The 14,105-nt window shown below is 51.2% G+C and overlaps 1 protein-coding gene across 3 annotated transcripts in view; it reads left to right on the forward strand.

The window, feature by feature from the left end:
- The window catches only part of LOC127585900 (inactive tyrosine-protein kinase 7-like), a 32,660-nt gene extending 20,707 nt beyond the window's left edge, over positions 1-11,953 (forward strand). Inside the window, exons 8-10 of one of the 3 annotated variants that reach the window (XM_052043631.1) lie at positions 8,691-8,789; positions 10,815-10,872; positions 11,258-11,410. In XM_052043631.1, coding sequence (XP_051899591.1) covers positions 8,691-8,789; positions 10,815-10,872; positions 11,258-11,273 — 173 coding nt within the window. In that variant the 3' untranslated portion in view covers positions 11,274-11,410. Of the gene's footprint in view, positions 1-8,690; positions 8,790-10,814; positions 10,873-11,257 lie in introns of all 3 variants that reach the window. The other 2 variants (XM_052043630.1, XM_052043629.1) reach the window with 2 other exon arrangements.
- The last annotated feature ends 2,152 nt before the right edge of the window (positions 11,954-14,105 follow it).

Raw genomic sequence — 14,105 nt, forward strand, 5'->3', positions numbered from 1 at the left:
TTTATAGTTAAGGCTTGTCTGAAATGTGGCTGGGCAGGTTGTGTGTCTGGACTGCAGTATGTGGGAATCGGGGTTGTAGTCATACAGCATAGAAACAGGCCCTTCGGCCCAACTGGTCTATGCTGACCAAGATGCCCATCCAAGCTGGTCCCATTTGGGTCAAAAAGACCATCCCAAGCAACATTTCGGTCTGGGTGATTTCTGGCTTGAATCTCTCTGGCTCAAGTTTATTGAGCTTGAGTCCAGGTTGGAGACATTCAGGCATCTGAAGAGTGAGGCAGGAATTTCTGGATAATTTTATCCCTAACACAGTCACACTCCAGAGGAATGCAGAAGTTTGGTAAGGGGAGAATGTGTTGGTTCGGGAGCTGGGAAGCAGGGACTTGGAAGAAGGCTGCCCTGCAGACACTGATCCTGCAAGCAGGTTAAGATCTACTCACTACCTGTGGGGACAGGGAAACAACGGCAGGGTGGGCAGTCACAATGCAGCCCAGGACACCAGGGTTCAGAAGGTCCAGAGACTTGGGAAGGGATAGACTGGTGGCAGCAGTGGCAAGAGCAGAAGAGAAACGTGTTCGTGACAGGGGACTTCATAATTAGAGGATATATTGTGTCCCCCACAACCAAGAGTGAGAGCCCCTCTGGGAGAGTCATGAGCGAGGGGACATGTTGTAAAATAAGGGCCAGTCATTGAAAACTGAAGTGTGTAGAAGTTACTTCTCTCAGATGGTGGTGAGTCTCTGGAATTCTCTGCCCCTGAGGGTGCTGGAGGCCGGGTCTTTGGATAAATTTAAGGTGGAGATAGATAAATAGACGAAAGATCGAGGAATTAAGGGCTGTGGGGAACTGGCACAGAAGGGGAGTTGAGGCTGACGTAGATCAGCCGTGATCTTGTGGAACGGTGGGGCAGGCGTGAGGGGCCTGGTGGCCAACTTCTGCTCCAATTGTCTTGCATCCTCAGGATGTTGCCAACCTAGCGTCAGAGGAAGGGAGGTTTCAACAGCTAGAAAGGGGACTTGGAAAGGATGATTAAAACCACTTGGCACACGGCACTCTGGAAACAATGACATGGGTGGGGACAAGGAGGCGGTCCTGCTGAAAGACTATCAAGTGTTGGGCTCTAAATTCAGAAGCAGGACTTTGAGATGATAATCTCTGGACTATAAAATAGTATGGAAAAAGACATCAGTTGAAATAGCTCATGTTCTGAGGGGCTGGTGTGGGAAATAGGGGTTCCCTTTTCAGTTCATGGCCATTGCCTCTGGATCAGGAAGGAGCTGTACCAATGGAGTGACCTGTACTTGAATCAGGATGGGACCCCTGACCTTGTGGAAATGGTAACTGGGGAGCTGACAAAGGCTTTAAATTACTCAGGGTGGAGGGAGATACGAGAACATGAGGAGTCTCCGTATCAATGAGGTGAAAAGGTTGGGAAGGGAGCACATAGAACAGGAGAGCCAAAGAATGGCTGACCGTAGAGGAAATCCTATTAAATATTATAAATCCTAGGTCAAATATCTTGGCAGAATATAGTCTTAATGGTAGGACTCCTGGCAGTGTGGAGGATCAGAGGGATCTTGGGGTCCGAGTCCATAGGCCGCTCAAAGCGGCTGCGCAGGTTGACTCTGTGGTTAAGAAGGCATATGGTGTATTGTCCTTCATCAATCGGGGAGTTGAATTTAGGAGCCATGAGGTATTGTTGCAGCTATATAGGACCCTGGTCAGACCCCACTTGGAGTATTGTGCTCAGTTCTGGTCGCCTCTCTACAGGAAAGATGTGGAAGCCATAGGGGTGTGCAGAGGAGATTTACTAGGATGCTGCCTGGGATGCGGAGCATGCCTTATGAAAGCAGGTTGAGGGAACTCGGCCTTTTCTCCTTGGAGAGACTGAGGATGAGGGGGGACCTGATGGAGGTGTATAAGATGATGAGAGGTATTGATCGGGTGGATAGTCAGACGTTTTTCCCCAGGGCTGAATTGATGGCCACAAGAGGTCATAGGTTTAAAGTGCTGGGGAGTAGATATAGAGGAGATGTCAGGGGTAAGTTTTTTTTACTCGGAGCGGTGAGAGCGTGGAATGAGCTGCCGGCAACGGTGGTGAAGACGGATACGATAGGGTCTTTCAAGAGACTGTTAGATCGGTATATGGAGCTGAGTAAAATAGAAGGCTATAGGTAAGCCTAGTAATTTCTAGGGTAGGGACATGTTCGGCACAGCTTTGTGGGCCGAAGGGCCTGAATTGTGCTGTAATTGTTCTATGTTCTATATTAGTTCAGCAGTGTGCAGCAACACACAGTGTCTGTAACATAACATCAGAATTTGATGTGAACACTGGGAGCAACCCAGTGATTACTGAGATATGGCTACAGAAGAATTGGGACTGGGAATTAAACACGGCAGGGTGTAGCACGGGGGGTGGGGGGGAAGATGGAGAGGTAAAAAGGGAAGGCAGAGAGTGATTCTAAGCAGGCAATATAAAGGCAAGAGAGAAAATGGATACAGCTTTAAGGAAGACAAGCAGAATCCATGTGGATCAAGCTGAAAGATAACGAAGGATCAGTCGCACTAATAGAATCTACGGACCACCTAACGGTGGAAAAGAGGTGATGGAAGGAGTATGCAGACAGATCAGGGGAATGAACGTCAGAAACAGGAGTTGGCTGTGTGAGCCCTTGAACCTGCTCTTCCATTCAGCAAGATCGTGGCTGCTCTGATCTTGGCCTCGGGTCCACTTTCCTGCCCCATAACCCTCGGCTTCCCTGCAGAGCAAAGCCCTGTCCACCTCGGCCCTGAATCATTTCAATGATTCAGGCCCCGCAGCTGTTGAGGGTGGAGAACTCCGAAGATTCGTGACCCCTGGAGAAACCCCTCCTCAGCTCCATCTAAAATGAGTGCCTCCTGTTCTGAAACAATGTTCCTTAGTTTTAGTCCTCCCCCAGGAGGGTCGCTGTCCTCTCAGCATCACCCTGTCGAACCCCCCCTACAAAAGCAAAGGAGTGCAGGAGCTGGAAATCGGAAATAAAAACAAATTGCTGGAAATACTCAGCAGGTCAGGCAGAAGGAAAAGGTGAGAATGTTTCACGTCACTGCCCTTTCAGCAGTTTTTTCTTCCTCCCATGTACATTAACTCTCTGCCCCAGCTCCTCTGCTGAGGAGATCGACCCTGTTTGCTCTATCTAGGCCCGTCATTTCATACACCTCAGACCCCCCCCCCCCACCCCCCGTTCCAAAGAAAACAGCCCAAACTTATCCAGTCTTTCCTTGTGGCTGTAACGTTCCTGTCAACAGAGCACTGCAAACCTCCTCTGCATCCTCTCCAGTGCATTCACATCTCTCCTGTGATCTGGTGGCTGGAGCTGCACACCTTGCTCATACTTTGGCCAATGAGTATTGTAGACAGTTGGAGCATCACCTCTCCCTGGTCTTGTTTGCTACATCTTGGCTAATAAAAGAAAACATCTGATAAGCCCTTTTAACTCCTTTATCGACCTGTCCTGCTTCCTTTAAGGATCTGTGGACAGACATTCCAAGCACCCTCAGCACCAGTTATTGTAGATTCACTTGCCTTATCAGAATTAACCTCCATTTGCCACGTTCCTGCACAGCTGACCAGACTATCCGTATCTTCCTGCAGTTCTAAACTTCCCTCCTCACTCTCACCCATACAGTTATTTTATGTTTATCTTCAGACTTCTTTACCATGTCCTTATGTTTAGGGGTAACTCATTAAAATGTACTGCAAACAGCAAGGGACGGATCAGGGACAGTTCCCTACATCGGGAAGAAATAGAACAGCATCTGAAATGAAAAATGTAATAATGAGTAGTCGGAATGGATTTCACAGGGAGGGTTTTGCCTGATGAATTTAATTGAATTATCTGAAGAGGTAACAGGGTGGACAGGGAAATTAAAACAGATATTCTTAACACCAGTGAAGTGAGAAATGGAATGAGGCATCTCCTGTTAGACTGGTGAATAAGATCAGAGAATGCAGAGTCGGGGGTGAGTGACAGGACAGGTTGCTCACTGGGTTCAAGTCCACCAGAGTGGAGTAAAAGGTTGCTCTTCACAGTGCCAGGAGGTTGGGAGTGATGTTCCACGAGGATCGGTGCTGGGATTACTGTCACTCACAATTTGTCTGGAAAGAAGGAAACTTTCTCAGTGGATGGTACCGGATTTGGGGGGATGGTCGGTACTGAGGACACTGCAGCTAATTAGAAAGGGATGTTGGTAAACTAACTGGAAGAGCTAATAAGGAGCAGATGGGAAATATACACAGGTTCACCTGTTACTTGTCAGTGTGTATCTAAGGAATCTCTGATTAGAAACAGACCAAACACTAAAAGCACACGTTAACGAGGCCAGAAAGAAAGTGAACCAAGCACTGGGGTTTATTTCTAGAGGGGGAGAATTGTAAAGTCGGGAAGTTATGTTGAACCTGTGAATAAATCTTAATGTCCTGTATATGTGGCATCCATCCTGTCATATATCTGTGTAGAGTGAGTGTTTGACAGGTTTGGAGGGAGACGGAGTCTGCTTGGGGTTCATGGAGAGAGGCTGAGTCTGCTGGGGAGTACGAGGAGGGTAGAGTTGGTGATTGGGAGGGAGGCAGATTTGGGAGGTGGTGGCAGAGATGGAGAGAATTAACAGCAGTGATAAACTCCCACTGCCTCCCCACCCCGTCTCGAACTGCACCCCTTCCTCTCAGCACTCCCGGTGCCCCCAGCAGTCAGAACGTAGAACAGTACAGCACAGGAGCAGGCCCTTCAGCCCACAATGTTGTGCTGAACTAATTAAACTAGTAATTAAATGCCTAACTAAACGAATCCCTTCTGCCTACCCAATGTCCATAGCCCTCCTTTCTCTGCACATCCATGTGCCTTTTGAAGAGCCTCTTGAATGCTCCTATTGTATCTGCCTCTACCCCCACTCCTGGCAGCGCATTCCAGGCACCCACCACTCTGTGTTTTTTAAAAACAAAACTTGCCCCTCATATCTCCTTTGAACTTACCCCCTCTCACCTTAAATGCATGCCCTGTGCTATTAGACATTCCGACCCTGGGAAAAAGGTACCGCCTGTGTACTCAATCTATGCTTCTCATTATTTTATAAACTTCTATCAGGTCTCCCCTCGGCCTCCACCGCTCCAGGGAGAACAACCCAAGTTCGTCCAAACTCTCCTCATAGCACACGCCCTGTAATCCAGGCAGCATCCTGGTGAACCTCTTCTGCACCCTCTCCAAAGCCTCCACATCCTTCCTATAATGGGGTGACTGGAACTGAATGCCATACTCCAGATGCAGCCTAACTAGGGTTTTATGAAGCTGCAGCGTAACTTCACGACTCTTGAGCTCAATGCCTCGACTAATGAAGGCAAGCATGCCATACGCCTTCTTTACACCCTATCAGTCTGTGCAGCCATTTTCAGGGAGCTATGGACTTGGACCCCAAGATCCCTCTGTACATCAACACTGTTCAGGGTCTTGCCATTAGCCTTTCCCTTTACATTTGATCTCCCAAAGTGCGACACCTCACACTTGGCCGGATTACACTCCATCTGCCACTTCTCTGCCCATATCTGCAACTGATCTATATCCTGCTGTATCCTTTGGCAATCTTCTACACCATCCACAACACCACCAATCTTTGTCATTGGCAAACATACAAACCCACCCATCCATGTTTTCATCCAGGTCGTTTATATACGTCACAAATAGCAGAGGTCCCAGTGCAGATCCCTACGGAACACCACTAGTCACAGACCTCCAGCCAGAATAAGTCCCAGCAACCACTCCCCTCTGCCTTCTACGGACAAGCCAGTTCTGAATCCATATGGCCAAGTCACCATGGACCCCATGCATCTTAATCTTCTGGATGAGCCTCCCATGAGGGACCTTGTCAAACGTCTTACTAAAATCCATGTGGGCAATATCCATAGGTCTACCTTCTTCAACTACCCTCGTCACATCCTCGGAAAAACTCAACAAGACACGACTTGCCCCACCCAAAGCCATGCTAACTGTCCCTAATTAGGCAATGGTTTTCCAAATTCTCGTAAATCCTGTCCCTAAGAATCCTCTCTAATAGCTTCCCAACCACTGATTTAAGACTCACTGGCCTATAGTTTTCAGGATTATCCCTGTTTCCCTTCTTGAAAAACAGAACAACATTAGCTACTCGCTGGTCCTCTGGGACCTTGCCTGTGGCTAGAGGGGACATAAAGGTCTTAGTCTAGGCCCCAGTAATCTCATCTCTTGCCTCTCTCAATAACTTGGGATATATCCCATCAGGCCCATATCCATCTTAATGTTCTTTAAGAGATCCAACACAGCTGCTTTATTCCCCAGCATATTAACATGCTCCACACTGATCTCACTGTCCTTCACGCCCTTCTCCTTGGTAATTACTGACGCAATGTACTAGTTTAGCACCTTGCCCACACTCTCCGCCTCCAAGAGCATGTTCGCTCCTTTATGTTTGCATGGTCCTGCCCTCTCCCTGGTTATCCTGTTGCTCTTGATGAATGTTTGGAATGCCTTGGGATTCTCTTTAATCCTGCTTACCAAAGACTTTTTATGGCCCCTCCTGGCCTTCATAATTCCCTTCATGAGTTCTTTTCTGCTTCTTTATAACCCTCAAGGGCTCCATTTGATTTTAGCTTCCGAAACTTTATGTACACTTCCTTTTTCTTCTTGACTAAATTCACCACCTCTCTTGACATCCAAGGTTCCCTCACCCTGCCATCCTTGCCCTCCCTCCCTCCTGGAACAGACCTGTCCTGTACTCTCTGCAGCCGGTCTTTAAACACCCTCCACATGTCAGATGTGGACTTGCTCAAAAACAGCTGTTCCCAATTAACTCTCTCTCGTTCCTGCCTAATAAGATAAGATTTCTTTATTAGTCACATGTACATTGAAACACACAGTGAAATACATCTTTTGCGTAGTGTTCTGGGGGCAGCCCACAAGTGTCGCCACGCTTCCGGTGCCAACATAGCATGCCCACAACTTCCCAACCCGTACGTCTTTGGAATGTGGGAGGAAACCGGAGCACCCGGAGGAAACCCACGCAGACACGGGGAGAACGTACAAACTCCTTACAGACAGCGGCCGGAATTGAACCCAGGTCGCTGGCGCTGTAATAGTGTTACGCTAACCGCTACACTACCGTGCCTGCCCAATGTTCTCATAATTTGCCTTGTTCCAATTTAATACTCCCCCGCAAGTTCTATACTTATCCTTATCTATAGCCATGTTAACACTGCAGGAGTTATGGTCACTGTTCCCTAGCTGTTCTCCCACTGAAACGTCAGTCACCTGGCCAGGCTCATTTCCCAACACCAGGTCCAGTATGGCCCCTCCTCTCATTGGACTATCTACATGCTGAATTAAGAAACCCTCCTGGATGCACCAAACAAATTCTGCCCCGTCTAAACCTCTTGCACTAAGGAGTTCCCAGTTTATATTGGGGAAGAAGACACCCACGATGACAAACCCGGTTGGTTTTACACCTTTCCCTAACCTGCCTGCATACCTGTTCCTCAATGTCCTGGTGGTTATCGGGGGGTCTGTAGTGTAATCCCACCAGAGTGATTGCACCTTTCTTATTTTTGAGTTCTACCCATATAGTCTCGGTGGATGAACCCTCCATTATGTCCTGTCTGAGTGCGGCTGGGATTTGTCCCTGATTAGTAGTGTCCCTGATTTAATACTGCATTTCCCCCACCCCCTTTTCACCCCTCTTCACCCCCATTCCCTCCCTCTCTTTCTTTTGTAAAACGTTGAAATCCTGGAACATTTAAGCATCTCAAGCAACACACACAAAGCACTGGAAGAACTCAGCAGGTCAGGCAAAATCTATTCAGGGAATTAAACAGTCAACTTTTCAGGTCGAGACCCTTCATCAGGACTGGTGCGTTGCTCCAGATTCCAGCATCTGCAGAATCTCTTGTGTCTCCAATAAGCACCCATTCCTGGCCCCCTCTCAACCAAGTCTCTGCACTGGGCACAACATCATCATTCCACTGATCCATGCTCTAAGTTCATCACCCTTTCCCCTAGTACTGCTAGCACTGAAGTACGTTCACTTCCACCTGTCTGTCCCATCGTGTCTATTACCTTGCTCCTTCCTTGCAGACTTGCTGGTCACAACATTACCTTCCCGTCGACCCCGCCACTTTCTGACCTGGTGCTCTGGTTCCCATCCCCCTGCCAAACTAGTTTAAACACTCCCAGGTAACACTCGTGAACCTCCGACGTATTGTCAGTCAGGCGAAGGTGGCTCCGTTCCCTGCAGCCCTGTGTATTGGTGGGGTGGGGTGGGACGGATTGGTGCTGCCTTTGTTGCAGCACCCTGATCACCCCCAGGTAGTGAGGGGGGGGGGGGGCGGGGGCAGGGGTTTGAGAACCAACAGCAGGGCGGGGCTTTCTGATGTCATTGACAATGTGCTGGGTGGAACCGTCAAAACTAAATCTTTTAAACTCTGATTATTGGGTTGAAAGGTGTCCCCGTCACTTTGTTATTGGATGGCTCACACCCACTAATGGTGACAGTCCCACTTCAGTTCCTCACTGCTGTGTGTAGACTGTATGTGAGGTTGTGCCATTGGGCGTGTTACTGTGTTGGAGATGTGAGCGGATGTGGGCACTCGGTGTCCGGTTACTCAGTGGCTTCACTTTGCACATTTTCAGATCCAGGCTGTGACAGCAGCCTTTTCACCGGGAGCGTATTCTTCTCCACAAGGATCGGGAGTGCGGTGATCTGTCTCTTGTACTTTGTGGTCCCTCACTGTAAGTATCAAAACTATCAAATCATTCAGCGCTTCCACCCCTTTCCCAGGAACTGGGTCTCAGTGAAAACTTCCCCCGGGTCCCACCGACACTTCAGCTTGTGAAAGGGAGCAGTTGTGGGGAGACCCCCAGCACGTTACCCAGTCTGTCCCTGACTGGCTGCTGGCATTCGGGAACAGCTCCGGCACATGCTTTGCTGGGCCCTGCTGGAAGCTTTGCACGGAGCTGCCTGAATTTCCCAGCAGGGGTGCTGGTGGGTTTGGGGCTCCTGTTGGAATGTGGAAGTCCAGAATTTCCTGTCCGAGCTCCGGCAGTTTGCTGCTGTCCCTGCCGCTGGGATCCGTGCAGACTGGCGGAGGGTCACGGATCTGCTTCTGTCTCCACAGACGCTGATCAACCTGCTGAGCCCTTCCAGCATTTCCAAATCGTTTGGTTTTGGTTAAGTGCTTGTATTTCTTTCAAAGGGATCATTTGTTTTTCATTGATTTGTTTGAATAGTTTTGATGTTTGAGTGGGGATTGGCTTTGGTGCCTGAGGTTTCAGGAGGGGTTTTGTGGGTGGGGTTTGTTCCGGTCCATCCACCTCACTCTGTAACCAGCTCGATCCCAGGCCACCGCTCGACCTGGAACGGTCCGGTAGTGGGATTGGATGTCCAGGTCCGGAGAAGGTGGAGCCGGGGAATTGTGAAACTGTGAGCGATGAGTGTGGACCAGGGTCCCCACTAGGGAAAACCCAGCCTGTTACTGCCGGATGGTCAAAATGGTGGAAACGGGTCAGAAAGGGGAACAGAGTCATTGGGCCTCTCTGTAACAGTAGAGGAGGCCCCAGGCACAGAGGTCAGAATGGGATGGGACCACTGGTACCTGAGGGGCTCGGCTGCAGACTGAAGAGGGCGGCTCCACACAGTGTGGACCCAATCTGCGGTCGGTCTCTCCAGTGTAGGGGAGAGCACGCTGTGAACACTGAATGCACTGCACTGGGTTGGAGGAAGTGCGGGTGAGTCACTGCCTCACCCGGAAGGGTGGTTTGGGTTCCTGGTCTGTGGGAAGGGAAACGGTGAAAGGAGAGGTGTGGGGAATCTTGCAGTTGCCTGGGAGAGTGCCGTAAGATGGCGAGTGGGTGGTGGGGGAGGACGAGCAGAGCATAGTCACTGAGGGGGTGAAAGGGGAGTGGGTGGGAATAGGTGTCGGGTGGTGGGGTCCTGTTGGACGTGGCAGGAACCGTGAAGGATGACCTGTTGAATGCAGTGGCTGCTGGGGGGCAGTGTGAGCACCAGGGTCACTCTGTGCTCTATCCAGGAGAAGGGGGGAAGAGCAGAGGTGGGGTAAATGCACGAGTTGTGGTCATGGACTCTGTCCCGGTTGCAGAGGGGAAGCCGTGGTTCAGGCGGAAGGAAGACGTTTTGGAGACGCTGTGCAGGAAGTGTCTTCATCAGAACAACTGGAGACTTCCAGTCCGGTGTCACTGCACTCGGTGTTCACCCAGCACTGCTGTTAGCAACACACATCACAGGGAATAACGTGTGCGGGCTGTGTGTGTGGAGGCTCCACCGGGAGCACGGATACAGGGAATAATGGGAATGGGATGACCGACCTTCTCCTGGGGAAAGCCTGGCGCTCTGAGAAGGCAGATTTCCTGATCTGGCTCCCAGTGCAGGTTGGGAGCCTGTATCTCCCAGCCCAGGAGTTTCTGTCCAGTGACAGTCACAGGCCGGGGAAGCAGGATTTCCTGATTTGCTCCGTGTGAAACACCTCTGGTCACTGTGGGACCCTGTGGGTAAAGTGACTCTTCCATTGATGGTTTAACCCTTTCTCACTGTCTGATCCCAGACCCTCCCCAGTCGGTGAACCAGAGATGCCATCAGCGCTCAGTGTTCACACTGTGAGGAAAGGGTGCACTGAAATATCAGAGCAAATGTGTGGATTGTAACTGTTTAGAGGCTGGTGGTGAGGCACTAGTAACCTCTGACAATGCTGTGCATTATAGATCTAGAATTTAAAAAGAGTTTACTTTAATTCATTTTAGGCAGAAACAAAGATACAAGTGGGAATGTCAACACTACCAAAAGACAGCAGGTATGTAGGTATGTTGTTTAATGTGAATCGTTGCAGTTTGTTGTAAGCTCATTCCCACCACACCCCCCTGCACCAACACCAATCACTGCTGTGTTCATAATGCTGCTCTCCCTCAGACACTGACACACCCAGCCCAGGGGGAATCCCAGCATCTGGGGTAATCTCTGCAAACGTAACGTAGTGTACGGTTTCTCCTGCTGTTCCAGAACCGCCGTGTCTGAACACATTCCCCACTTATAGAGACTTTCTGTCACTGAATTATTCGCTCCGAGTTTGTACCTGTTTCTTTAAGCTGATGGCTTTGGCTTCTGTCTGTATCTCCCTCTCTGAATAACGTTTCTGTTGACTGATTGGGAGTTGCCACTCCATGTAACAAATGCACTTTTATTTTAGGAATTGCAAGAATTGAGAACAACCACATCAGATCACACAGCTGACCCCGAATCTCTGCCGCCTGATTCAGAACTGACTTTATGTTCCGATGTCCTTTTACAGTTAAAAGCCGTATCACTCAGGAAGGCAAATTCTCATCATTGCCTTGGTTTCCCAGCTGTAAACTGGAGAACTCGGGCGGGGGACGGAGTGGTGTGCAGTTGAAAATCAGCCGAGCCTGGATTGGAGCAATGCTGCACTTGTGGGCAGTGAGGGAGATTGGTAAAGGATGCAGCAGGATACACGATGGCAATATGAGCAGAGAAACACTGGATGGAGTTTAATTGGACAAGTATGAGGTGGTGCCTTTTGGGGCGTCATATGTTAGTGGGAAGTCCACAGGAAACAGCAGGACCAATGGGAGCAGTGACATAAAGAGGGATCATAGCTCCCTGAAACTGGTAAAGAAGGCATATGGAATGCCTTTGTGGCAACTCACCGTCTAGTTGGGCAAACCGGCTCGGCAGTTGGGTCGCGCGGCGTCGGAGCGACGAGGCCCAAGATAGCGGCAGGCCTCGTCTTTCCAAGCGGTGGGGCGAACCCACGCGCGGGAAAGTCCTGATGATGTAGGACTTATGTCATTGCCGGTTGTTTCGGGCGGGAAGAGTCTCCCTTAAAGGGCCCGCGCAAGGCGGGAAAATAAACCAGTTCTCCGACTATAGTCTTGTTTTATTCCGCGGTAGCAACCGCTACACCTTCATCATTTGGGGCACTGAGTATAAAAGTTGGCAAGTCACGTTGCAGCTGTATACCACTTTGGTTAGGCCGCACTTGGAGCATTGTGTGCAGTTCTGGTCGCCCCATTACAAGAAGGGTGCAGAGGAGCATTGGAGTGCATGGCGGGCACGGTAGTGTAGCAGTTAGCGCAACACTATTACAGTGCCAGAGACTCGGGTTCAATTCCAGCCACTGACTGCAAGGAGTTTGTATTTTCTCCCCATGACTGCATGGGTTTCCTCCGGGTGCTCCGGTTTCCTCCCAAATTCCAAAGACGTACAGGTTAGGAAGTTGTGGACAGGCTATGTTGGCGGTGGAACCGTGGTGACACTTGCAGGCTGCCCCCAGAACACTCTATTGCAAAAGATGTATTTCACCCGTGTTTCGATGTACGTGTGACTAATAAATCTTGCCTTGTCTTATACGAGCTGTAAGCAGAGGTTGGACAAACTTGGATTGTTTTCTGTGGAGTGTAGGAGGCTGAGGGGAGACCTGATAGAAGTTTATAAAATTATGGGAGGCAGAGAGAGGGTGGATAAGAGTGAGTTTTCCCAGGGTGGATAAGAGTGAGTTTTCCCAGGGTGGAAATGCCAAATACTTGAGGGCATCAGTTTCAGGTGGGGGGGGGGGGGGGTGAGTTTAAAGGAGATTTGTGAGGCAGGTTGTTCATCCTTCATTATTTCACCCCCACAGTGACCGACCCCTCACCTCGGAGATTTCAATGCGACCTATTGAGTATTTCCAGCATTTCCTGTTTCAGACTCCAGCAGCTGCAGCTGTTGTGTGGGCCGGGCACTGAGGGATGTGGGCTGTGTGCGCTGGGCACTGAGGGATGTGGGCTGTGTGGGCCGGGTACTGAGGGATGTGGGCTGTGTGGGCCGGGCACTGAGGGGTGTGGGCTGTGTGGGCCGGGCACTGAGGGGTGTGGGCTGTGTGGGCCGGGCACTGAGGGATGTGGGCTGTGTGCGCCGGGCACTGAGGGATGTGGGCTGTGTGCGCCGGGCACTGAGGGTTCTGGGAACGGTGTGAATCCCGCAGGCGTTAATTCCAGTGAGAACCAGTTCCTCGCGTAAACCGCAGGCAGTCCTTGGTTTGAAGTTGAGAGGACGGCTCTGCCAACACCGGCCCTGTCCACAAGCCATGGGCCGGTGGACCACGGTAGGGTCCGGCCGCTCAGGGGATGCGGTTCACAAAGTGAGGTGACCAGGAGACGTTCTCTGCAGCGGCCCGGTGTAGCGGGGGTGTTCACCGGCGGCATCAGAACGGGCAGCGCCACCGTGACCCAGTCCCGGGAAGCTGCAGAGACTGATGTCACGGAGCCCATCAGACACGGTCACAGGGGGGGGGGGGGTTGGTCAGTCAGTGGCTGGGGGATTTGTGCGCTCAGGGAGACCCCCTTCACTGCACTAATGCTGGGGGTCCGAGCTCTCTGTGGGAGTGGTTCCCCCTCCCCACACAACCCGCCCACGGGAGACTGGCGGAGGGGTGGGGCGGGGTCACAGATACAGCAGGGAAACAGGCCATTCGGCCCACCGAGTCCGTGCCGACCGTCAGCCGCCCATTTACCCTCACATCAACTGCCCCCAGACCCTGCCACTCACCCCACACTGAGGGCCGATTACCTCACCTACCCGCCCGGCGCTGGGCTGTGGGAGGGAACCGGAGCTTCCCCCCCCCCCCCTCCCCGCAGGGGACCCACGGGTCACAGAGTGACAGCGCCATAGCGGGGGTTGGAAGCCGGCTTCCCGGCGCTGTGAGCCCGCGGCTCCACCTGTACATGTGGAAGCGGGGCAGTGTTCCACATGGGAAACAGCGACTGCACCAGCCCCCGCTCCCCGGGACCTCACTGCTCGCTTTCCCCACCACACAAACTGTGGGGGGGGGGGGGGGGAGTCTCTCTGCAGCAGCGAACGGCAAAGGTGACCGGGGTTGGGGTCCGAGCGAGGGGAGATTTATTGAAAGCGGCGGAACCAGGAGACCAGACAAAGCGGGTCTCCCCCAATACCGTTTCGGGACAGCTCTGTGCACCGCTCCGCACACGGGATCACACAGAAAACCTTGGTAACTTCTGTTTGGTTGTTACGTTTCCACA

This window comes from Pristis pectinata, chromosome 34 (assembly GCF_009764475.1).
Source record: "Pristis pectinata isolate sPriPec2 chromosome 34, sPriPec2.1.pri, whole genome shotgun sequence".
Taxonomy (NCBI): Eukaryota; Metazoa; Chordata; class Chondrichthyes; order Rhinopristiformes; family Pristidae; genus Pristis; species Pristis pectinata.